General features: G+C 23.5%; 5 protein-coding genes across 6 annotated transcripts; 2 read left to right on the top strand and 3 right to left on the bottom strand.

Moving 5' to 3' along the window:
- The first annotated feature begins 4,474 nt into the window (after positions 1–4,474).
- Positions 4,475–7,867, top strand: LOC122855871 (suppressor protein SRP40-like). The gene is made up of 2 exons (XM_044157539.1): positions 4,475–5,147; positions 5,433–7,867. The coding sequence occupies exons 1-2, from the start codon at positions 4,899–4,901 to the stop codon at positions 6,468–6,470; spliced, it is 1,287 nt and encodes a 428-aa protein (XP_044013474.1). The 5' UTR covers positions 4,475–4,898; the 3' UTR covers positions 6,471–7,867.
- A 656-nt stretch (positions 7,868–8,523) lies between these two features.
- LOC122855868 (transmembrane protein 245) lies at positions 8,524–12,178 on the top strand. 2 transcript variants are annotated; one of them, XM_044157535.1, is made up of 5 exons: positions 8,524–9,229; positions 9,307–10,919; positions 11,037–11,057; positions 11,139–11,441; positions 11,546–12,178. In XM_044157535.1, the coding sequence occupies exons 1-5, from the start codon at positions 8,714–8,716 to the stop codon at positions 11,745–11,747; spliced, it is 2,655 nt and encodes an 884-aa protein (XP_044013470.1). In that variant the 5' UTR covers positions 8,524–8,713; the 3' UTR covers positions 11,748–12,178. The 2 variants fall into 2 exon arrangements, with proteins under 2 accessions (XP_044013470.1, XP_044013471.1); XM_044157536.1 differs by lacking the exon at positions 11,037–11,057.
- LOC122855867 (beta-mannosidase) lies at positions 12,169–15,362 on the bottom strand. The gene is made up of 3 exons (XM_044157534.1): positions 15,077–15,362; positions 14,724–15,010; positions 12,169–14,647 (listed from the first exon to the last, which is right to left on the bottom strand). The coding sequence occupies exons 1-3, from the start codon at positions 15,174–15,176 to the stop codon at positions 12,290–12,292; spliced, it is 2,745 nt and encodes a 914-aa protein (XP_044013469.1). The 5' UTR covers positions 15,177–15,362; the 3' UTR covers positions 12,169–12,289.
- Positions 15,363–16,605: 1,243 nt separating this feature from the next.
- Positions 16,606–19,044, bottom strand: LOC122854090 (odorant receptor 13a-like). The gene is made up of 9 exons (XM_044154502.1): positions 18,916–19,044; positions 18,215–18,334; positions 17,899–18,016; positions 17,509–17,770; positions 17,339–17,431; positions 17,176–17,266; positions 16,952–17,088; positions 16,757–16,889; positions 16,606–16,656 (listed from the first exon to the last, which is right to left on the bottom strand). Exons 1-9 carry the CDS (start codon positions 19,012–19,014, stop codon positions 16,606–16,608), a joined length of 1,104 nt encoding a protein of 367 aa, XP_044010437.1. The 5' UTR covers positions 19,015–19,044.
- Positions 19,045–19,845: 801 nt separating this feature from the next.
- LOC122855872 (gametocyte-specific factor 1 homolog) lies at positions 19,846–22,288 on the bottom strand. Its single transcript, XM_044157541.1, has 4 exons — positions 21,767–22,288; positions 21,502–21,688; positions 21,199–21,345; positions 19,846–21,115 (listed from the first exon to the last, which is right to left on the bottom strand). The coding sequence occupies exons 2-4, from the start codon at positions 21,667–21,669 to the stop codon at positions 20,561–20,563; spliced, it is 870 nt and encodes a 289-aa protein (XP_044013476.1). The 5' UTR covers positions 21,670–21,688; positions 21,767–22,288; the 3' UTR covers positions 19,846–20,560.
- Between the last annotated feature and the right edge of the window lie 3,258 nt (positions 22,289–25,546).

The raw sequence follows: 25,546 nt of genomic DNA, 5'->3' as shown, positions 1-25,546 counted from the left end.
CATATCTTTATTTTTTAATCCTTCTTATTATTATTAACAATTTAATTTTTTGTTGGTAATAATTTTACAACAGTGCTTTAGATTATATCGAAAATTTATTTTTATTTTTATTGGAAAAGTATTACTATTGCTAAGCATTGCAGAGTTTAGGCTTGTTTATATATTGATTATTCAAATAAATTAAATATTTATTTATTATTTAGATAATTACACAGCTATGTGATAAATTTATTATTTTATTATTAATAGTTTGTATGGATAGTGTGACAGGTGCCCTTATTTAGTCATCCATGTTTTTTTTTTTTTTTTCTCTAAACGTTGCTAAACGTCATTTAATATTCATTTCAATTTTTAATAATCATTAAATTCATTTGTCTTTTTATTCTATAACATGACCTTGATCATCCAAGAATCAATAATAAAAAAATTACCAACCTTTTGTTATTAAAATCAAACAAATTAACATTTTAAATTTTAAATAAATCAATAATTTCATTACTCGACAAATTAACATTTTAAAAATTTACCAATAATTAAATTGTGTTGTTAAATCAATTAAAAAATAACCATTTTAACAATAAACTTAAATAAATAATAAAATAAATAAATAAGTAATAAACAAACAAAATTTATCAATAAAATTTTTTAAATAAAAAAAATAAAATTCATTCACATAAAAACATTAATAATTATTACTTGAATTAAACAAATAATAAATTAATTAATAAATTTTAGTAAAAAAAATCAATAATAATTTCGGCCCTTTAATAGACAAAAGCTATTTTATTTCTTGCGTCTATTTTAAAATGTGTAGCGCAGGTCAAGAGGCTCCATCATTAAAACCACGTTGGTAATTTGGTATTACGTTTTCCACCAACAAATAATATATATTATTATTATAATTATATTATTATTATTTATTATGATAATTATTACAAGTGTGTTAAGAATTAGGAGAGTATAAATACACAGCGAAATACCTACTAACAATTTACTAAAATAATAATAAAATAGAAAAATAAATAAAACGATATCAGGTGCTGCCACGTCTCCGACAAAATTGTGATTACAATTGAATTGTAACATTTTTTTTTTTTATTTTTTTTTTTTTATTTTAACTTAACGCTCTACTTGTTATTATTATTATCGTTATTACTCCATTAAACCTAGTACAATACTGATTTATGTTGAACGAAAAAATATGCTCTTTTTTAAAATAATCACTCAACGTGATCATTAAATTTTTTTTGACATTTTAAAAACGATAAATAAATCAAGTACTTGATAGATTAATTAATTTAAATTTTACATTTTTCTAGACAATTTGTCATTAAAATAGTGATAATAATCGAAAAGAAATTTCGATTATTTAGTTTATTCGCTAGAGAAAATTTTTATTTTTTGACAGATTGTAAAAAATTCATTTTTATGATTACATTTGTCTATGTTAAGACTTATGTTAAAAACGCGAAAGTTGTTTTTGACTATCATGCAGTAGTTCGAGGTCAAGAGAATGGGTCTAGAAAAAATAAATAAATAAAATAATAATATACAAAAGAAAATTGAAAAAAAAAAAAAAAAAAACTTTCAGCAATTTTCTTCTTCAATTATTACTAAGAAACTAAATAATTAAATAAAAATAATTAATTAAAATTGGTACTTATAAATAAATAAACAATCATTTAAAAAAAAAAAAAAATCAAATTACTCAATTACCTTAAAATAAAAAGCATTTAATTATTTTCAAAATAAAAAAAATCAGTTTATATATATTTTTTTAAAATTTAATTTATTTAATTTATTTTTCAACTAATATATTTGGAATATTGCCCAAAACGACATATATATTTTAGTATTTTATGTCAAATAAATAACAAAAAAAAAAAAATTCAAATAACAATAATTTATATATAAAATAAAAAAAATTAAAAACAAGGAAATTAAATAACGATAATATTTAAATAATGAAAAAAACAAGCTTATAGATAAGAGTGTATATATGTGAGATAATAATAATGCTAACAATAATAAAAAATAAAAATAATATCATCAAGACGTAGTAGATAGTTATGGGTAGAAATAAGAAAACGGTTTTGTGAGTTGCAAGTTATTCTGCGGTACCAGTAGGTAGGGTATAATATAAGAATACTGGTATTGCGACAAGGGGATAAAAAGAGACACAATATAAAAAAAGATAGAGACAACACACACACATTCATGTAATTTATTTATTTAAACTTGGATGAGGGGATTTGAGAGGTGTAGTTTTATTATACTTGAAACGAATGATGCTCAAAATGTGCAAGTCTACTTTTTTTTTCATTTTTATTTTACTAAAAATACTAATTATTTATTATTTAATTTGTTGATAATTTTTTTTTTTCATTTGTTAATTAATTTTCGGACTTAATTTGTTAATTAATTGAAAAAAAAAATGGAGTATTTTGTCTATTATTTGTTGATGTTTTAGATGAAAGTTTTTCGTTTTTTTTTTTGTATTTGATAATGAAAAAAAATTGAGTTGATTGTTTTTATTTGGTAAATTACCTTGAGTTGTTTTATTTTGTACTTAAAAAGGTCAAGGAATTATGATAAATTTTTTAATTTATAATTTGAATTAGTTGCATATAATATTATCATTACATAATTTAACATTGTTGTTAAATTACTTCCTTAATAAACTAATAGATATACAAGAAAAAAAAAAATATAGACCTGAAAATTTTGTCCTTCATTTCACGTCGTTTGGTCCATAGAAATTTCCCTGAAATTGCTTGTTATTTTCTCAATATCAAATTTCAAAAAAGGAAAAGAAAAAAAATGTTTTTTAAAGAATTATATGGCATCGATCGACCTCGCTGAAGATCGCCTACTCTGCAACCAAAGAGACTGCACAACTTGGCTTGAAACAAAAAAGTTGTAAAAATTAAAAAAATAAAAAAAAAGCTCACGCAAGCGCTAAAAGACTTTTTGTGTTACAAGCTGTGTCATAATGTAAAAAATATAAAGAGACAAACGAAATTTCTATTTAGAAAAATAATTTTCAATATTAAAAATAAAATATTAATATTAATTTAACATATGTTTTCTTATCATTATAATTATCATTATTAATTTTTTATATATTTAATTTGTATATGTGTTTGTTTAACATGTATTTATAAATGTTGAAAATGAGTGAGCTTGTGGAGTTGTGGTGGGCAGTCAGGTTGCTCGATAACATTACTTCACGGCTTCCCCAACAACACACAGCCTCACAATTTTTTTTTTTTTTTTTAGATTATGTATTTTAACATATATATGTATTATTATTTCATACACAAATATATATCATCCTATGAATTTTAACTTGAATAACAACACCGATAAAAAAAATAACGAACGTCGCTAAATTTTACAATAAAATTATAATTTTTCAACTTTTTTTTTATTGTTATTAATTATTATTATTATTGTTTTATTTTTTTTTTTAATGAATTAGCAATTTATTATCACGACTGGAAAATTTTTTAAATGTTTTTTTTTTTTATTTCTAAATTGCATTAAAATTTGTTATCTTTATCGAAAAACTTTTTGTTTTTTTTTTTTTTCTACAGTTTAAATAAGGCTGTTGATGAATTAATTTTATTTACAAATATTATAACTTTTAGTTGTGTAATTAAATAGCAATAATAAAAAATAAAAAGTTAATTTAACAAGAGGTTAAAAAACTCCAATAGAAAAAACATTGATTTCTAACGTTAGAGCGAAATATTTTTTTTTTTTTTTGGAGTAAACTTTCAGAGTAAACTTTTGGAGTAAATTATTTATAAATTTTTTTAATTTGTCAAAATAGTTTACAGCTTAAATATAGCTAAATTTATATAATTAAAAATTTTTTTTTTTAGTTATAAAAATTAAAGTACTCCAACAAAATGTGTGACATTAATCGCCCTTGGTAGATATTGTTTCTAGGTCCCCTCAAACATGCATATGTATAGCTAAAATAAAAGCGAAATGAGGAAAAGACAGAGAAAGAAAAAGAGAGTGTAAGTGTACTTGAAAAAGATAAAAAAAAAATTTTTAAATCATTGATATAAATCGAGTCCCCACATGGAAAAATAAAAACGAGCAAAATCCAGCTCTGTCCTCGGGGCCTTGTTTATTATAATCCAGCACGTACCATCTCGTCTTATTTTATTTGTGAAAATATATATAAAAAAATAATCATTCAACTGAGACGTAAATTAAAATAAAATTTAATTGATTGGAGCAAAAAAAAACCTATCCGCTAGACAAAAAACAAAATCGCAAAAACGAGTAAATTTCTTTGATATTTATCTAAAAAAAAAAAAAAAATATTTCGATAGAAAAATTAGTGGGGGGTTAACTAATAATAAAAAAAAAAAAAAAATACTTTTCACCCCACTAGTAGCCTGTTTTTCAGACTTTTAGTTGTTGAATTTTTCTATATCCCCACACTGATCAATTTGTGTTTTATCGGAGCAGTATATGCTCCATCATTTTGTCTTTATTTTAACATCACCTATCTCCTTCTAAACTTTATTTATTTATTTATTTTTTTTTTTTCATTTATCATTGTATTTGTGTGTGTGTGTATTAGTGAATTTCTATTGGACAAATTCAGGTACACATTCAAAGTGTAATATTGCCATGTAGATGGCAGTTACATAGGCCATTGTGAAGCGCAAGCAGCAAGCAACCATCATCAGTGCCACCAGCTCCAGTCGACTTTCGACAATCAATTTGAATACATCGTAGTACTCATACCGCTCGATATTTAAAAATTACAAAGTTTAAATTAAAAAAAAAATACAGTTTAATCATCTTTAAAAAAAAATAAATAAACCATATGTATATTTATTTGATTTGAAATTAAAAAGTGAAATTTTTATAAAATGAGTTATTGTGATAATAAAGATAAAGAAAATTATTTAAATATTGATTGTAATATTGTTGGTATTAATGGACATCAAGAAAACGGTCCAGGTGACATTTACGAGGTAAATCGTATGAAGGACGTTAAGGTGGTGGTGGATTCGACGCCTTCGGCTATGGAAGACGAACAAACTATCACAGCTCCATCTGATAACGGAAATAATCAACAAATTAACAGGCTTGCCAACGTGGCAGATAAAAAAAAAAAGGTAAGAGAAAAAAAAAAAAAATTTTTTAAATTTTTTATTTTTATTATTTAACAATAATTAATTGATTAATTGATATTAATAATAATTGTTTATTAATTGGTATTATTGACTTGGAGCACTTGGAGCTTTATAAATGATAGAAATCCTGATTTTTTAGAATTTTTTTTTGATTTTTTTTTATTTAAAAATGGAGAATTGTCGGTAAAATAGATAATTTCTTTTCTTTGTCTTTTAAAAATTGATTTTTTGATGATTAATTGAAATGTTTTTGAATTAATTTTACAGATGAATGATAAAAAGTCATGGAATTCGAGGAAATGTGGAGGAAATACGAGTGGAGGTGATGATAATCATGATGTGCTGTCGAAAAAACGTAAAACACGACGTGGTAAACCAAAGCCTAGAAATATTAAACCATATTTGAAAAATACATTGTATCCACGTATAAGATGTCATTCAAATAAACAAATTAAAAAAAGTACACAGCCACCAGCACCATATAATACAACACAATTTTTAATGGAAGATCACAGTGATTTGCCAGAATTTGAACCAAAACTTGCTGAAGGAAGTGGAATAACGACAACAACAACAACATCTTCATCATCATCATCATCATTGACAACAATACCACCATCATCACAAATGACAACAACATCATTATCATCAAATGTACAAGAATTATTTCAAAAACCAAATCCACCACCAAGAACAAGAGACTCAAGTTTTAGTATTGATTCTGAAGATGATTATTTTTATTCATCACCAGAGGATGAAGAAGAATTTTTAACAAAAGAATTTTCAAGTGCATATGAAGATTTACATGCTGAAAGATTAAATTCACTTAGTAAGCATGATTTGTTACAAGAATATTTACTGCTTGAATCAAAACTTGAACATATTACAAAACGTATGAAATTAAAAAATATACAATATGATGATGATAATAATAAAACAACAACACCAACAATAAATACAGATGATGTTGGAAAAAAATTAAAATTTTATCAACAAAAAATTGATGATTTATTGCAACAAAATGATCAATTAAAACGTGATAATGAAGCATTAAGAGGTAAAAGAAAAAATTCAGTATCAAGTATTGACAGTGAGAGTGATTCAGATGATAGTAGTAGTAGTAGTAGTTCAACAAGTAATCATTCGGATAATAGTGCTTGTGGTGATAAAGATAAAAGTGATTTTGATAAAAATTTATTAGAAGAAGATATACATTCTGATGATACCAGCACCAAGGATAGCAGTTCACCAATGCATTCAAATTCAATACAACAAATTAAAGTTATTGATGGAGTTGCTATTTAATCATCAACATCATCATCATCCTCATCAACATTATCATCATCAATATTATCATCATTATCATCATCATCATAATTATCATCAGTAAAAGCAGCAACATGGCCAATGATTCTTCAACATCACCAACTAAATTTATGATTATCTTTTATTATTTTCATAAAATATTATTAACATTCGTGATTATTATTATCATCATCAACAAAAATCATCATTTTTTGGGTTTTTTTTTTTTAAAAAGCTTTTTTTTTATTGATTAATTTAAAAACTTTTCTTTTTTTTTTATTTAATACATTCACAATGTAAAATCTTCTAAATGACCCAAATTTTTGTTAAATATTTTTTTATTTAAATTTGCACAATGATGATTTGAAATTATAAAAAAAAAAATATATAATTAAATAATAATAGTAATCATGATTAGTATACATAATAGTAATCATAATTAGAAAAAAAAAATAATAATTATTGATCGTCATAAAAAGGAGATTTAAGATTAAGAAAAAAACAAAAAATTTTAAATAATAATACAAGGCTGCAGACCATCAACTAACGTTCGGGTGCTCATTACTATGTAATTTAATTAATCATCAAAATATAATAAGAGTAAATAATATATTTTAAATGCAGCGCATTTAAAATTCAAGTATTACAACCACAAGATTGGTAGATAAATTTTTAAATAAAAAAATGTTTTTCATAAAATGATAAATAATTTTTTTCTCAAATGTACAATTGTATAAAAAAAAAAAAAACAAAAAAATGAAACAAAAAATTAAATAATAAGCATTAGTGTTAGTTTATGGTCTGGATATATGTATAAAAAAAATATGTATAAGTATATGTGTATATATTATTATTATTTTTAAGTTAAAAATATTATTTAATTAATTTTTTTTTTTCCAATTCCAAAACTTCCTGTTTTCCTTAAAAAAAAAACAAAAAAAAATTTTATCAACGTACTCGATATAATCGAAATAAAAATCCCAAATTTATTTACATTATATATTTCATTAAATAAATTAATACTAAATAAAATAGTTAACGAAAAAAAAAAAAAAAAAACGACAACAAATAATAATTTTTTTTTATTTATTTAAAAATATTTGGAAAAAAAAAATTTTATATATTTATTTTATTTAATTTTTTATTTGTTTTTAACCTTTTACAATTTTTTTTTTTTTGTTAAATATGTGTACATGGATTATGACCATGTTGATCCAGTTAATTAGTATAAATAAAATAATTTAAAAAAAAATAATAAATAGGTTCTAATTCGATTAACCAAGTCGACAAAGAAATTGTGATATGCGATTTGTGATATCAGCCATATTGTAATTCCGAGTTAATTAATTTGTCATGTATGAAAAAAAATAATGCAACTAAATGATATGCACTTTTTATGAGCTGATTTTATGACAAAAAAAAATAATATAACAATAATTAATTTACACTATTTAAAACAGCAAAAAATCTTAAAAAAAGAAACTAGCTGTTGACCTCATTGATTTTGTTTTTTAAATCAAAAAAATCATTTATTTGTTTTTAACATAAGCTGTAATTAATTTAATCAATTTATAAACAATCATTATCCATCCCAGTATCCAAGCAAAAACGATCAATACTCGTGTTTTATTTTTTATCATGTGATAAATACAAAGAATATTAAAAAAATCTATATGAAAAAAAAAAATATTTCTTGTTATTATTGATTATACTAATTCATAAATATAAAAAAAATATAATTTACTTGATGTATGATTAATTGAATAATCATCATCAGTCAATCATGTGTCACACTGAATAATTTATTTAAATTATTTTTTCATCAATCCGCCATATTATGACATAATTTCTCTCGAGTTTTAAATTCCATCACCAGGTGGCATTTTCCTACTGCACATTTTTTTTTTTTTTTTACTTTTGCAATTTTTTTTGGAGTAAAATCAAAGTAAATATTATAATTATTAATAATAACAATAATTATGAAGATTGGTGCAAAGTGGGATAATGTCATAATGATGAAAAATATTATAACATCAAAAATAAAAAAAAAAGAAATGAAATTCGTTGATTCTAAAATTAGAACAATGACATAATAGTCAAAACAAGATGATAAAACTATTGTTGATAAATGTATTGACCCAATTTGGAAGTCTTAAATAACGTCTAAAAAAATACCAAGTGATTTATCAAAAATAAAACAATCAAAAGCTTGATGTTTTGAAGAAAATTTAATAAAAATAAAAATGGATACACCACAAACACCAATAACACCAATAAATAATTTATTTAATTTATTCAGTGCTGAACATGAAAATGCATTAAAACAAGGTATTTACAATGGCATTGGATTATTTATATTGAGTATTGTTTGTGTAGCAAGTTATGCTCTTTATATCATCTTGTTACCATTTGTTAAACCATTAATTTGGGCATTACTATGTGGAAGTGTACTATTTCCAGTTAAATTATACATAACAAATACAGTACAATCATGGTTCAAAGACATGGATGATTATCATGAACCATTGTTGGTTAATTTAACAATAGTACCATTGAGAATTATTGACAATTTATCAGAATGTTTAGGTAAATTTGTTCATCAAAAAATTAAATATGTTGGAATGTTCTTTTCAATTATTGGAGTTATGATATTATTTTATTGGTATACACCTGGATTTTTCATAACAATTGTCTGGAATTTATTTCAATTTGGAATTGAATTTATTGTATTTATAATCAACAATTGTAATATTTATTTGGTAAATTTATTTGTCGAAATATTTATCAATAATTTGCTTGGCTTGATTTAATATTTTATGGATTTTTTTGTTTACAGATTTTTACAATAACTGTTGGTTATGTTATTGTACTTTTAATCTATTGGAAACCAAATAATTCATCAACATTTAATAAAATATCATTAATCATTTGGTCAATATTTAGTTTATATTTATCAAATGTATTTGGTATTTATCAAGTTGCTGTATTTTTAACTTTGCAAGTATTTTTCATCATTGGATTTGTATATGAAGTAATATTAATAATGGAAAATGAAGAAATAAATATTGTTGAAGCTGTACAATTGATTATATTTGGTTCTGTTACATCTGATGATTGTAAAAATTCATCATCAGATGATGATAAAGATAAACAAGATATTGAAGATGAAAAAATTGATAAATTTATTGATGAATCATCAGTACCAACATCAACACCAAATGACAATATAACACAATTAAATAAAAATAAATTAAGCTCAATACGTAGATCAATGTCAATGGATTATGGAAGACAACCAAGTTCATTAAAAACAAAAAGACTTAATAAAAAATCATACATACAAAATCCAAGAATAATAATACGTGATAGAAATATATTACGTAAAATTCGAAATGAATTATCATTAGATTTAAATGATGATAATGTTGATACTGGAAAATATATGTATGGTGCAATGTGGGCATGTACTGGTATGTTACTTTGGAAACAAAAATGGATATTAGCATTTTTAATAATACCAATTGTATGGTACATAATAAAACAAACAAGTCGTTCATTTGGTTTATCAAAAATTATTAAAAATCAATTAAAGCCAATGATTGAATACGTAAAAAAATGGTATGATCAAAGACAAGATGCAATTTTACCAATTCACATTAGAGGAATTTACAAATTATATATTATTATTGATAAAAAATTACGTGATGTATTAAAAGGTTCAGTTGATGCTGTTGCAACAATAATTGTTATATTTGGTCTGATAATATTTTTATTTTGTTCATCGATATTTATAATAATACAAATATATGGTGAAGGAATGCATTTGATACAAGTTACTGGTGAAATATTAAATTCAACACTTGTTAATAATCCAGATATTGATTGGTTACCACAACAATGGGAAGAATCAGTTAATAGTTTACTTGATAATGCATATACATATGGAAGAACAGCAATATCAGATGGTATCAAGGGACTTGTTAAAGATATGGAACATACAAAAGCTGAAATAATTGAAAAAAAAGTTATTGAATTATGGGATAGATTATATCAAGCATGGATGCAATCAACTGAACCAGATGATTTAATTGGACCAACTGTTGATGTATCAGCAGCAGCAACTGTATGGCAAAGTTTAATTGAAAATTATAATAAAATACCAGGTGTATTTAATATGAGTAGTTTACAAAATTTTGCTAAAGATAATATTGGTATATTATTGTCTGTTCTTGATTCTGTATTACGTATTATCAAAGGTAACATGTCAATTGTCATGAGTATATTTAGCGAGCTTATGTATGTTGTATTAATAAGTGGATCAGTACTTTTGAATTTTACACTTAGTACTGTTGTTTTTTTTACAACATTATTTTATTTATTGAGCTCGAGTAATAAAATTTATAAACCAATTGAACTTGTTGGTGTCTTTAGTCCAATTAGCTGCAACAGGTATTTATTCTATCAAAATTAAATATTGCATTTCACTTGTTCATCTTGACTAATTGTTATGTTTTTTTTTTTCATTTAATTTAATTTATTTTCATGTTCATTATCATTATCATGAAGCATGGATAATAATTTTGGAGGGTATGTTTTTTCGAAATTAATACTTCAAGTAGAAATAAAATTATTAATTAATTTTGGATGTTATTTTGTTTTTTGTTGCAGTTTTGCAAATGCATTGCAACAATCAGTTAATGGTGTATTTGCAGCGACATTTAAATTGGCATCATTTTTTGGAATGTGGACATGGTTTATTCATAATTTATTTGAAGTTAAAATTGTATATTTACCATCAGCATTTGCATCTGTACTTGCAGCAGTACCATTTCTTGATGCATATTTTGCATGTATACCAGCAACAATTGAACTTTGGTTTACCAGGGGTCCAATGATTGCTGTGTTATTTTTTATATTTCATTTTTTACCATGTAATATTGTCATTACTGATTTCTACAAGGAAATAAAAAGGTATGCTTTTTTTTTTTTTTATAGTTTAAAGATATTTTTAAAATACTTTAAGCGTTGGTCTTGATTTTTGTTAATTTTATATATTTATTTTTGTTATTTTCTAGTGGGGGACATCCATATTTAACAGGCCTATCCATTGCAGGTGGTATATTCTGTCTAGGAGTTGAAGGTGCTATTTTTGGACCTCTACTTTTGTGCTGTATCATGGTTGTGATTAATTTAAGTCGTAAATATATGCAATCAGTTAATGTTGATAATTATGATGCACTTGCATCAACATTTAATCAACCATCTTTTACAAATTAATATTTAAAATTTACATATTTTTTAATAATTTGCAACAAATAAATAGCATCAATGTCATCATCAAACCGTCCAAAAAATATTGCGCTTCTTTCAACAATAATTAAATTATTTTTCTATAAAATTAATCCAACAAATTAATCTAATAATTAAATTTTTTTATTGTTTTTTTATTTTTTTTCTAGTCAGTTTAAAAAAAAAATAAAAAATGCCAATCAAGTAAAATTAAATTTTGTTTTTTTTTTCATTATTTATTTATTTATTTTGTAAATAAATAAATAAATATTATTATTATTACTATTTTTCGAATGTTTAAAATGTCATTTTATTGAGAAAATTTTTTGTAAAATATTTTGTAGATTAATTATTAAATTTGGTTATTATTTGTTTAATAAAAAAAAAAAAAAAAATTCAATTCAAAATGTTAAATTTAATTTATACAATAATTGTTATTATTTTATTTATTTTGGGTTGTTTAATTGGACTGGAAATTTATATTCATCGTGATACATATTTTTCATCGTAAGTTTATTTTTAAAAAAATATTAATTTAAGCAATCTAAGCAAATATCATTTGTCAACATTGGATTTTGGTAAATTTGACCAAGTGCAACAAGTGTAAATGTTTGTATGATATTTTCAATATTTTTTGATTTATCAATGTAAAAATATAGCTTCTTTTTATCACCATGTAGCATGTGAAAGCCATTATCTGAAAATCTGCCAGTAAAATAACCACCAGCATCAAATTGTACGAATAATTGACTACAAGCTGATTTAACAGTGACTCTGTGCTTGTCATAAAATTCATTGTGCTGCTGACGAGATGAATCAATCGATGCAATTAATTTACATGCTGGAAGATCAATATGTTTTGGTGAAACAGGATAAGCATAATTAACTGGAGCCAATTGTTTACCACTTTGATTTTTCAAAACAAGCTCAAAAATACAATTATCATCTGTACAATTGCCTCTCTTCATGAGCTCATCAACACTCAGTGTTGTTACTTCAATGGCTTTATTTGCTCCAACATAAATACCAGGTACTTTAAAAGTATAATAATTTGTTTGAATGTTATTCCAAAGCTTATAAACATTAACATCAATAAAACAATCACCAAGATCAGTCAATAAATCTGTGATAATATAAATAACAATATCATTTGCCAATGTAACACGTGAACTAACAATAACAGGAGCAAAAAAATTTACAGCATAATGATGCAGTAATTTCCAACGTCCAATGTAATCAATTGATGACCATGTTGGTGCTGCCCATACGTCATTTAATTGCCAATAAAGTGCACCCATTGTCATGCCCTCACCAGCATCATTAATACTACTTTTAGTTTGTCTATATGATTCAGTTTGAACCTTCATAGCTTGTGCCTGATTAACCTGGCTAAGATAAACATAACTTTCAAAATCTTGCTTTGAATTATTTGTCTTTGGAATATTAAGATTCTTAGCAATCAACAATTTCATGTATTGATCACCACCCAGAAGATGTTGACGATGTTTAAGAAATTTCGAATCAAGTACAAGATCTTCATTTGGTTTTTTTGATGCTTGACCAAGTGTTACTATTGACGGGTATGATTGAAAACCATATTCAGATGAAAATCTTGGAATTTCATATGTCAGTATATCCCAACCATCAAGAAAATAATTATAACGATGTGTATCACCGTAAATTAATAAATATGGATCTGTTTTAACGTAATCATTGTCATCTGAGTATTTACCATTTGTTGGACTTGATACAATATATGGTCTTGTTAAATCATATTTATTAATTTCTAATTTAATTGTATCAACATAAAGTTTAATATAATCATCACGATATATTTTTGAATCTTTAGTACCATACCAATTACCATAAAGTGCAGCTTCATTTTCATTATTACCAGCCCATATGACAATTGATACATGTGTTTTTAATCTCCATAAATTTTGTTTAACTTCAATTTTAACTGATTCAATAAATTCTTCATTTGTTGGATACATTGAACATGCAAACATAAAATCTTGCCATATCATTATTCCATATTCATCAGCAATATCATAAAATTCATCTGTCTCATAAATTCCACCACCCCAAATACGCATCATATTCATATTGGCTTCTTTTGAATAACGTAATAAATGTTCTCTAATTGTTTTATTATTTGATTGTTGAATAAATATACTTGTTGGTATCATATTACTACCTTTTGCAAATATTGATATGCCATTTATATTAAAATAAAATGACAAACCATTTGCCAATGGTTTTTGTACAAGTTCAACTGTTCTGAAACCAATTCTTTTAGTTTTTGTTATTGATGATGATGATGAGGATGTTGTTAGAGTTGTATTTAACTTGTAAAGATTTTGTTTTCCATAACCATTTGGCCACCATCTGAGTATTTTTGATTCATCAACAGTCAGGCTTACAGAGACAACTGTTTCATTTACACCAGATGATATGGATATATTTTTTGAGCAAGATATCAACTCGGCTGCTTGCTTGGGTTGATCGTCAATGATTAAAATTACTTCTAGAATACCTTCAACTGGTTTAGTGGGACTATTGGAGACCACTTCAAGACCAACAGTAACATTTATTATCCATTTATTGTTTTTATCAAGATAAACATCAATAGTATGATCAATTATTGTTGCATCTTTTACTGCAACAATTTCAACATCTCGCCAAATACCAGATGAAGGTATTGCTGGTCCCCAATCCCATGAAAAACTTGCTTGCATTTTTCTGATATGATTAACATGACATTCACCTTTGTATGATGATGGTACACATGTTGGATATACTGTATAATTTTTAGACTGATTTTCAAAAGCTTCTGTTGCTTTTTTTATTGGTGAATCCAATATGACTGTTAAGGTATTTCGATCCTTCTGTAATGATAAATTTATTATTTATTTTAGTACTAGCTGTTAGTAAAACAACACAAAGTAATTGTTAAATATTTACTTTGATATATTTTTTGACATCAAAAACATAACGAATGAACATGTTGCTGGTATAGCCAATGATATTGTCATTTAGCAATATTTTTCCAAATGTATCGACACCATGAAATACCAGGATTATTCTCTCGGCATCATATTCATCATCAGTAAGTGAAAAATAATTTGTAAATGTAACACTACTGTTGCCAATCCATCTTTGTATCAAGTCATTGTCATCAACAAGTGGATCATCAATTTGCTCACGTGGAATTATTGAATAGGAATCTTGAGGTATTGAAGTATTGATTCCTAATTTAAAATTAATATAACAAATATTATATTGATTGTTTTATTTATTTTGTTTATGAAACTTACCATAATTATGTTCTCCAGTTATTTGAACGTACCAATCATTGTTAATTTTTTTACAATAAACAAAACAAATAATTGAATAAATAATTAATATTATTTTCATTTTGTTTACGTGTTTATTTATTTAATTTATAAATATTCTAACCAAGTTAAGACGTGGTATAGTTTGACGTAACAAGTGATAATGATGAGTCGATTATATAATTTTCATTGGCTGTTTTGATAAAAAAATATATTGAATATAATAAATGATGGAGTTATTGTTTCGATTTGAGATATTGCAATGATTAAATTTTTAAGATTAATTATCAAATTTTATCAGGTGATAATTATGATAAATATTAATACATGATTACTTTCTTGTTTTTAATCTAAATAACTATTTTTTAATTTAAATTTTAATGTAAAATATTAATAAAATGAAAATGAAAAATAAAAAAAATAAAAGCAATTGAAAAAGAAAAAAAAATTCATATTCAAATTAGAAAATAAATTTGAAATAAAAATTAGTGGTATTTGTACAAATTATTATTATAGACAAATACACTTTTGTAAAATTTGAAATTTTTTACTTTATTTATTTATAAAATAATTATATATGTAACTGTTTTTTTACATTCTTATTTTTATTAAAAATAGGTTTGTTTTTATTTCGAAAGTTACATTTATTTATCCAAGGAAAAATTGGTAGATCTGATTAGATTAATCATCAAATTAGATCTGATTTGATCTGGTCAAATCTACCGATTTTTCCCTGGGTATAATAAAATTCCATTTGAATTAGAATAATTAATATCTTAGCTTTAATTTCAGAATAAAATAATAATTATAGAGACTTTAAATGCAAATCCATATAAGGAAAATATACCCTAAAAATAAATAAACTGTATGACAAATAATTATTATGTCGGTATTTAATTTTAAATATATATCTCAATATCAAATACAGTATACTATAAAACTAGCAAACGGAGCTGGCGAAAATTAATTTATTATAACCAAACGCATAAGTAGAATTTATTTAAAATTTACCAATAGTTAATAAAAGATATATATTGGTTTTAAATAATTTTTATTGAATGATATTATTGTTTTGACCCATTTTATATATTCAAATTTAGAAGCTTTAAAAAGACGGAGAAAAGCTGGAAAAAAATCGGAGGAAATTCAAAAAAAAAAGTCGGAGAAAGAGCGGAGAAATTTTCTAGGCCAAAAAAAAAAAAAACGAAACATATGTTTCTCCGCCACGGGCAATTTTTATATTCAAAATTATATGATAAAATTTAATAATTATTGATTTATTATAGTTTAAATTATAATTTCTAAAATATATAATATTTTTAATATAAATTTTTCAATTAATTAATCAATAAATTTATAAGCGCATAATTGTTTATTAAATTATATTTTTTAATAATAATTATATTATAAAAAACATTTAAAAATCAAAAATAATAAAAATTTTTAATTATCATTGTTCCATTTGATGCAGAGTTTTTCTTTAACTCAAAAAAGTGCATAAATCCAATAAATTATTTAAATGATGTCAAAACTGTGAGGTAAGACACAGCTGTACGTACGACCTAAAATTAAAACAAATATTAAAATTATTTACAAATTAAATAACACAATAATTTACATAAAAAATCATAACTTATATTTTTTTAAATCTAAATAAACAACCTGGCTAAAATTTTCCATATTTAATTCATAAAATTTTCCAGCTGTTAGATAACAAGGTCTGGTGCTTCTAACAAGCATCAGCCAAATTAATTTTTGTGATTTAATTGACAAGCTAGACCAATCACACTCGTAACTAAAACAAAACAAGCCAAAATAAATCATCCAATAATTAAATAAATAAATAATTTTGCTTACATTGAATCAAAAACTTTACCACTGTCATCAATCAGCTGTTGACTTGGTAATGTATTAAAAAATAAATGTACAATTTCTGCAATAGTGTAAGCAACAAATTTCAATCTGACATCTTGATTATCCCATCTAAATATCGTCTAAAATAAATAATTATTAATTAATATTTAAACAATCAAAGACCTCTTAGAATTTCTAATTATTTGATGTAGAAAAATGCTAATAACTTCAACACCTGTTACGCTGATTGCTATCATATTAATCAATACCACAAATCCATACATTACTGTAACTGTTGATTCAATAAAATCAGCAAATCTTTAAACAATAAAATCCTAATAAATTACAACAACTCAATGATAAAATTAATTAAATTAAAATCATCTTTACGTAATGGCACGTTTATGCATCAATATAGCATAATTTATAATATTTTTTTCATCTTTTTCAGATATTTTTTCATTTAATTGCTTCAAAACATGTCTTGAAAATTGAATATTATTAAAATTATTAATAAGTTGATATTTGTAATTGATAAAAAAATTTTTTTTAATAATTACCCAATAGTACCAAAGAGTCCACAACAATGTTGAACCATCACCATGATAAATGCATCTGTTACCCATAAAAATGTTACTGTTGTCGTGCAAGTAACTAGACCATGTAAAACAATTAAATAAAAATAATCATCCAAGTCAACTTTATAATCTGTTTCGAATGGAGCTATGTTTTTTCTTGTCTCATTGAGAGGTATGATAATGTCCAGTGCTTTTGGAATAAATGAACAGCCAATATACATTGAAGCTGAAATCATAAGATAATCTAAAATTTTAAAAAATTAAATAGTTAATATAATTTTTTAATTAATTAATTAGAAATTGTATAATTTTTTTTTTTTATCATTGATAGCTTTAATCAATGATTTTGATGAATGATTCATTATTAATTACACATGTATGTTAAAATTCTTTGACGTCCTTTGGCAGCATTTATATGCATTATTTTATTTGTCGATGTTTTTTCTAAATATTCCCAATCATTTCTCATTTTGTCAATAATATCTTTTACCTATAAATAAGATAATAGTCTTGTTCATTAATAAATTAATAATCGATAGATGGAAAATATAATTAATTTGATGGCAGATAAATTATTGATATGAATAAAATAATAACAGCAATTTATTTGACAATAACACTTGCAATTTTCATTTTAAATTTTTTAATTTGTTTATTTAATTTGTTTATTGGTATTTTTTTTACATACCATTTTTTTATTACTGGCTAATAAATTAAATTTAATAAATGCTACGAATATTGTCATTGGTGATGGTAAACATGGAATGACTTCACGAAAATCTCCTCGAATGCCGTAAAAATAAAAAAACTGTAAAAGATAAATTAAATTAATTGCTTAAAAATTATTTTTTTAACAATAATATAAATTAATTTTATTTATTAAATGAAATTAGTTAAAGTCTAATAATTTATGTACGAAATTTAAAGAAAAAAAAAAGTAAATTGCAGTGAAAAATAAAAGTATGTTAATAAATTAAAAAATCGAAAAAAAAAATTTTTTAAAATCGAAATTAAATTCTGTAATTTATAGAATAATTTAATATTGATATAAATTAAATAATAAAAAAAAAAATTTCATGAAATTTATATTTAAAATTTTTAAAAAAAAAAAAAAAAAAATCGGGTAAAAAAAATTTATTTTAGTAAATTAAAAAATCGAAAAATAAATAAAAATAATTGAAATTAAATTTTGTAATTTATAAAATAATTTAATATTGATAAGTATATAAATTAAATAATAGAAAAAAAATTTCACGAAATAAGTCCTTAAAAAAACATATGATTTTTCAATTTAAAAAATTATTTCAAAATAGTAACTGACTTTAAAAACAAAAAAAAAAAAAATTATTCAACGATAGTATTTAAATATATTAAATTTATTTTTATCACCTCTGCTATGAGCAAAATAATAATTGGTCCAGTATGCAAAATTCTAATTGTTAATTTTGTTGTGAATGACTGTTCTGGCCATGTGCCACAAAGCATCATTCCAATTCTGTTTGCCTTGTAATATCCCGTCTCGAATAGAAACATTTTGTTTTATTTTTCTTCCCCAGCCAAATGAACAGAAAGATTTCGATATCCCTCGGATATATATTTTTCTTTCAACCCTTTGAAAACGTCAAGTGTCCAAAGTTTTAACTGACGTTTCTTTTATTTTATTATTTTTATCAAGATAAACGTTTTTATCACGAATTTATTTCCCCTTTGATAGAAAAAAACTAGATGCAATTTTCTTTTAATATCAAACAGCTAAATAAACAATAGTAAAATACTTGTCAACTGGACACTTGACACTTGAGTTATTATTTCGAAATCGATATGAAAAATAAAATGACATGTGACATATTTTTATTATTTATTTCATGAAATTATCTATGTTTGCGTGATGCTGAATTTCTTCAAGACAGAATTTATTTACAAATATAAAAAATAATAAATTGTCAAACGCATCTGGTGCATAAAAAAATATTCACGGTGATATTATGTTAGATCGATGCAAAAGGGTTTGAACGTGTGTCACCTGTCGAGGTGAAACTTTTGATAGACTATTTTTTTCTATAATTTTTTCTGGAGAAGAAGCACTTGTACTTCAACAACCAAACAGTTCAGAATAATTTTTATTCAAGTGAATTTTATTAGTCCAATTTATTTATTTTAACAAAATGTGTTTTTAAATTTAAAAAGTGTTTCGATTCAATTTATAGATATAAATTTTAATAGAAAAATTTTTGTTTCAAGTTTATTCAATTTCTGGATGTTTGGTGACAATGTGATGGAAAAAAATTAAAGGAATATTAATAATTATAATGCGTATAGTTAAGCTGTATGTATATTTATTATTGACATTAATATTACTCAAATGATACTGTTACATGGAAATAATGAAAAAACAAAAAGAAAATAATAATCATACAGATTTGGGATATGTGCATTAATTTAAATTACATTTGCGTATTTATTAACAAAAAATTATTGAAAAGTGAGTGTTGAATAGAAGTTGAATCTATTTACTTTATGTTTGTATTATTATTATTATTTTTTTTTGTAATTAAGAAAAGTATTATTATTTATAAAGTGTTATTATTTATTGATGTGAAAAATTAATTTAGTTTTAATTTTTTAGTAGCTTCAATGAGCAAAACAAAACTATTTTTTTTTCATCAAATCTCAAAGTCATTTTAATCTATTAAATTATAAATAATTTATCATTAAATTAATGATAAAGTTCTTTGATTTATCAGCTTTATTTTGATTGAGATAAATTAAAAAAAAAAAAAAAAAAGTAATTGTTCATGATGGAGTATTAACAACACTGTTTGTTGATATTTTTTAAATTGATAAAACAGTTTTTTTGTTATCAAAAATGACAACTAACTTACTGTCAAAAAAATATGAAAAATTACAATTGAAAATAAAATAAAATAATAATAAAATCCCAGTAAGTTCATTGACAACAAAACAAATCATTTTTTTTTTTTTTTTTGGAGTAAATATTTAAATGATTGTTTGTCTTTTTAGATATTTTTCAATTTTATATGTTGTTGGCATTCTTGTCATTGTTGGCTGACGACAGAGGTGAAAGAACAGAACGTTTTTTAAATGATTTTTTATTTTTAACAACTGTAAACTTTTGCTTAGCACCACCAAGTACTGGAAAATCTTTATCAAATTGTTCCTCTTTAATTTTATGATCATTCAATGTAATCTTTTCCAAATTATCAGCAATATTTTCAATATTATTTTCAGCAAAATCGTCAAGTTTATTTTCTGCATTCTGATTTTTATTATCAACTTCTTGTTTAATACTTGGTAAAGTTGTTTGTGATGAACTTGAAGTAAGCATTGTTTTTGATTCAGTATTTGGACGTCTTAATTGTGAATTTGATTCACTAAATGTCGATGATTTATTGTCATTATTCAAGCCTACATGACGAGGAACACCAATATTTTCAAGTTCAGCATGACGTTTTCTTTCAGCTTCACGAAAAGCCTTTCTTCCACTTTTACTTGTTGAAGTTGGTAATTGTCTAAATACAGCTTTATTCTCAGAACACTTGAAAGGATCATAACCAGGTCCATTTATTGGCTAAACAAAAAAATACATCAAATAAACAAAGATAAATAAAAAAAATACATTTAAAAAAAAATTAAAATTCAACTGGTACTCACAGAATCCCAACTTTCTTCATCACAAACAAAATCTTCTTGTCGTTTTATTATATCTTCAAGTGGAAGAATACCAGGCAGTCTTTTTTCATCAGTATTGTACACATATTCATTAAAACTTTTGGCATCAGGACAAGTCTCAATATGATGCTAAATATAAAATAAAAATAATAATATTATTAAATTAATTCAATATTAATCAACACGTGACAAATGAATATAAATATTTTTAATGATTGACTGTGAAACATGAGATGATGATAAAAATAATTCAATAAAAATATAATTTAAAAAACAATAACTTGCCTGAAAAACAATTTTATCAACAATGTGAGTATTGTTGTAAGGACATTTTGATTTTTTAGTCATATCATGATTCTTTTCACACTTGACAAGATGAATTTGCATTCTGTGTTTTAGAATGACATGATGTTTGTCAAGAGGACATATCAAATGATCACTGTCAACCGGCATAATTGCTCCTTAATTTAAACTAAAAAACAAAATGTTTGTTAATTTTCTTGATGATTATTCAATTGACAATAATTAGTTAATATAATTTTAAACTTACTTGATTTTGAGGTTTATTAGTTGCTTGTCAGGTTTTTCACAAATTGTTTAACAGAGTGACTCACAGCCTTCACAGTTGGAGTTTTTTTTTAATATGGAGTTTTTGTGAAACTGTGTGAAACCACTGGAGTCAACACAGGTGGGTAACAAACTAACAACAACCACGTGTTATTGATTTCATTGATCTGAAGTGTGCTCAAGTGAGTACAACAAATGTAAACAAAGGATTCTCCATTTTGTGTCAAAATAAAAACAAAAATTAAAGAAAGAGAAAATAAATTGAAATAAATATGAAGTATAATTTTGAGTAAATAATAATAATTAAATAATAATAATTAAATTAATTTAGACAATAGAAAAAATTTAAATTCTTTTTTAAATTTATAATAAAATAATGTGTAAATAAATTAATATAAAATATTATAAATATCCTACAATTTTTGTTAAATTTTAAAGACAATTTTTCACATATTTTATTGCTTTATTTTTGTGGAAAAAAAATTAAGTTTATCTTGATTTTGTAACACTGTATTCCAGGCAACTTCAAGTTCTAGATTTTTTTTTATTTTGACCTGGTTCAATAGTATTTGTATTTTATTAATAAAAATTATCATCAACATCTTGCTCTAAATAATTATCATCATCATCATCATCTAGGTCTGAATAACTATCATCATCATCTAGCTCTAAAAAATTATCATCATCAAATTCATCACTACTTTCAACATTTCTCTTATCAGTCAAATCACCTTTACCTAACAAAATCTCATCATCATTATTACTTTTTTTAATCCCACAATTATCATCTACATACTCATCATGATCATCATCAGTTATTTCATTATTATTCAATTGATTTTTAGCCCAATATTGTCTAGCTTCCATTCTCCATTTAAATTCCTCCAACTTTTTTCTTTCAATTTTTTCCAATACACGTTTTGCTTGTTCCATTGTAACAACTGGTTTTTTTCGTTCTTCAATATTATCACCAAATAATGCTTCACGTCTTTCAGCATTATCAAGCAATACTTTTCGCTCACATGATTTTAAAACAGCAGCCAGCAATTCTTTCTCCCATGGTCTGTAATTAATTGATGTAAATACTGGCAATTGGTAACATCTTTCTATTGCTCCTTCAATTGGTCCAGCATAATAATTCTCTCCAGCTAAAGCAACTGGCATTTCTTGTTGTTCAAAAAAATTTCTCAATTTTTGGGGGTTTTCTTCTTCTTCTTCTTCATGATCTTTTTTAATTTCTTTTGTAGAATTTTTTGTTGTAAATAGCTTTCCTATCAATTCTGGTATTCTTGTTAATATTTTTATAATCATTTTAATAAAACCCCTGTTGTTATGTTCAGCAATTTTTAATTTTTCATCATTTGTTAATACTTGTGTATTTATAACATGTTTATTAAAAATCATTGCATTACTACGAGGTGGAGTTTCTCTTGACTTTTGATCATCTTTTGATTTAACGTAATTTGGATTTACTGAAAAATCAGCTAAATGACAAAAAGAAAAACCAATTAATTATTATCTGTAAATTATAAATCATCAATAAAATATATAAATTCAATAATAAAATTGTCATTTACTTGCGAACAATTCAAAAAATGATCCACGAGTTTTAGAAAATAATTCATTATACCAATTTGATTCATCACCATCATCATTTTCAACTTGTTCTTTTTTTAATGTCTCTATCTTGTTTGGCACTTCATCATCAATATGTTTTTGTGAATTTATTATTTCTAAATAACGTGCATCAAAAATTACATCATCATCATCTTGATTTTTATCTGTTTTAGTGTTCAAAAATGTTGATGCCAAGTAACTAGAATTAACACTAGAAGATAAATCTAAAAAAAATTAAAATACAAATTATTATTGACTGATAAAAAATGTATAATTATCATTGTTGTTAATTAATCTAATTAAAAAATAAATACCAATTTCTTTACTCTGTTTCGAAACATTATCAATAGATGATTTGTCATTAATTTGTTTATTTAATTCTAATTCTTTTTCGTCAGTTGTGTCAAGGACAACTACCTCATCTAGTTCAGCACCAGTATCAACTGTCTCAGGCTGAACATAATTTGGATTAACACCCATCAAATTATCTAGATGACATGAAAATAAACAAATAAATAAAAAACACAATAATCAAAATTTAAAATAAACAAATACCTGCTATTTCAACACTAGAAATTTGTTGATCAACATTTATTTGTTCTGGTGAAGAGCTAAATGATCCACTAATCCAATTGACAATTGAAATAATGAAACTGTACCATTTTGAATTAACATTTTCATCAATTGACTGATCCTTTGATGTCTTTTTCTCTCTTGATTTTTCATTATTCAATTTTTCTTTTTTTCTTCGACGTATTCCATCAATTGATTCATCAACAGCTGTTATTTTTACATCATCATCTTGTGATGAATCTTCGTCATTGTCATTTTTATTATTCAATTTGTAATTTGGCTTTTTAGTAACAGCTGATAGCTCAGCTGCTCTCAGTGCTATTTTCATTTCATTTGTTGACATATTTTTTCTGTACTGATTAATTTCTAAAAATTAATTAATTAATAACAATAATAAATATATAATTTAAGTATTATTTTTTATTTATTTAAATATAATAAATGTGTTTACTTTTCAGGTCATTTATCATCTTGATTGTTTCCTTGTTTTTTCTTTTAAAAAATCCAAAAAACTGTAAAACAAAATTTTTTTGATAAAATTAAAATTGATTAACGTTTTGTCTTCATCTAGGTCATTTTTTTTTTTTGTAAAAATAAAAAATATAATTGACCATAATTTAAGTGAAAATCATAGCAGCTTTGTGTTTTTTATTTGAAGATTAAAAAGTAATTTTTTGTTGATGAAAATCGAAAAATAATTTTAATTATTTGATGACTCACCCAAGAAGTGTCATCAAAATTTTCAGGTGATGATTCAGGGCCAGTAAATAATATATGGCTTATGTTGTCCGCCTGCATGTTGGATAATTAATATTTTTATTTTTTTTTAAATTGATAAATATTAAAGATTTTAATTTTTAGAAATACTCCCAGAGTGTCTTGACTATTTGGTAAAACACTGACAACAATTTGTTGACTGTGTCAATGTGTTGACTAGTTTTAAAAATAAATAATATCATTTTATTTATTTCTAAAAATTGAAAAGGAAATTTTTTTTTATTTTTTAAGTGTCCACGTGACGATGATTATGATCAGATAATACAAACCTGATAATATCGAAAAAAAAAAAAACAGTAGTTTACAAAATAACTCTTAAAAATTGGATTTTTTAATTCAAATAATTATAAAATTCAATTTTCTTTTAGAGAAAATAATTGTTTATAGAAAAATTGAATTAAAAAATTTTTTATTTATTTTTTTTGTGGCAATTTTAATAATTTTCTCATCCAATAATCAAAGAGTAATATAAATTGTAATTTATTAATATTTTAAAATTTATTTTTATCAGTTAAATTATCATTATTATTTCCATAATTTTTTTTTTTTATTTAAATATATTTATTCAATATTGAGACAAATTTTATTGAACATTTTTAAATACTTCAAAAATACCTTTTAATTTTAAAATAAAAACATTTTATAAAAAAAAATAATAAAATTTATTTTTTTTTTCGAACACTTATAATAAAAACGAAATATTATTTTTTTTTTTTAATTAAATTTTATTGTATTACAAACTTCTTAATTATTACAAAAAAAAAAAAAAACATTTCTTCATTCATTTATTACAATA

The sequence above is a fragment of the Aphidius gifuensis genome, linkage group LG4, assembly GCF_014905175.1.
Source record: "Aphidius gifuensis isolate YNYX2018 linkage group LG4, ASM1490517v1, whole genome shotgun sequence".
NCBI lineage: Eukaryota > Metazoa > Arthropoda > Insecta > Hymenoptera > Braconidae > Aphidius > Aphidius gifuensis.
Note: the sequence above shows the minus strand (reverse complement) of the source record. Positions and strands in the feature narration are given on the sequence as shown.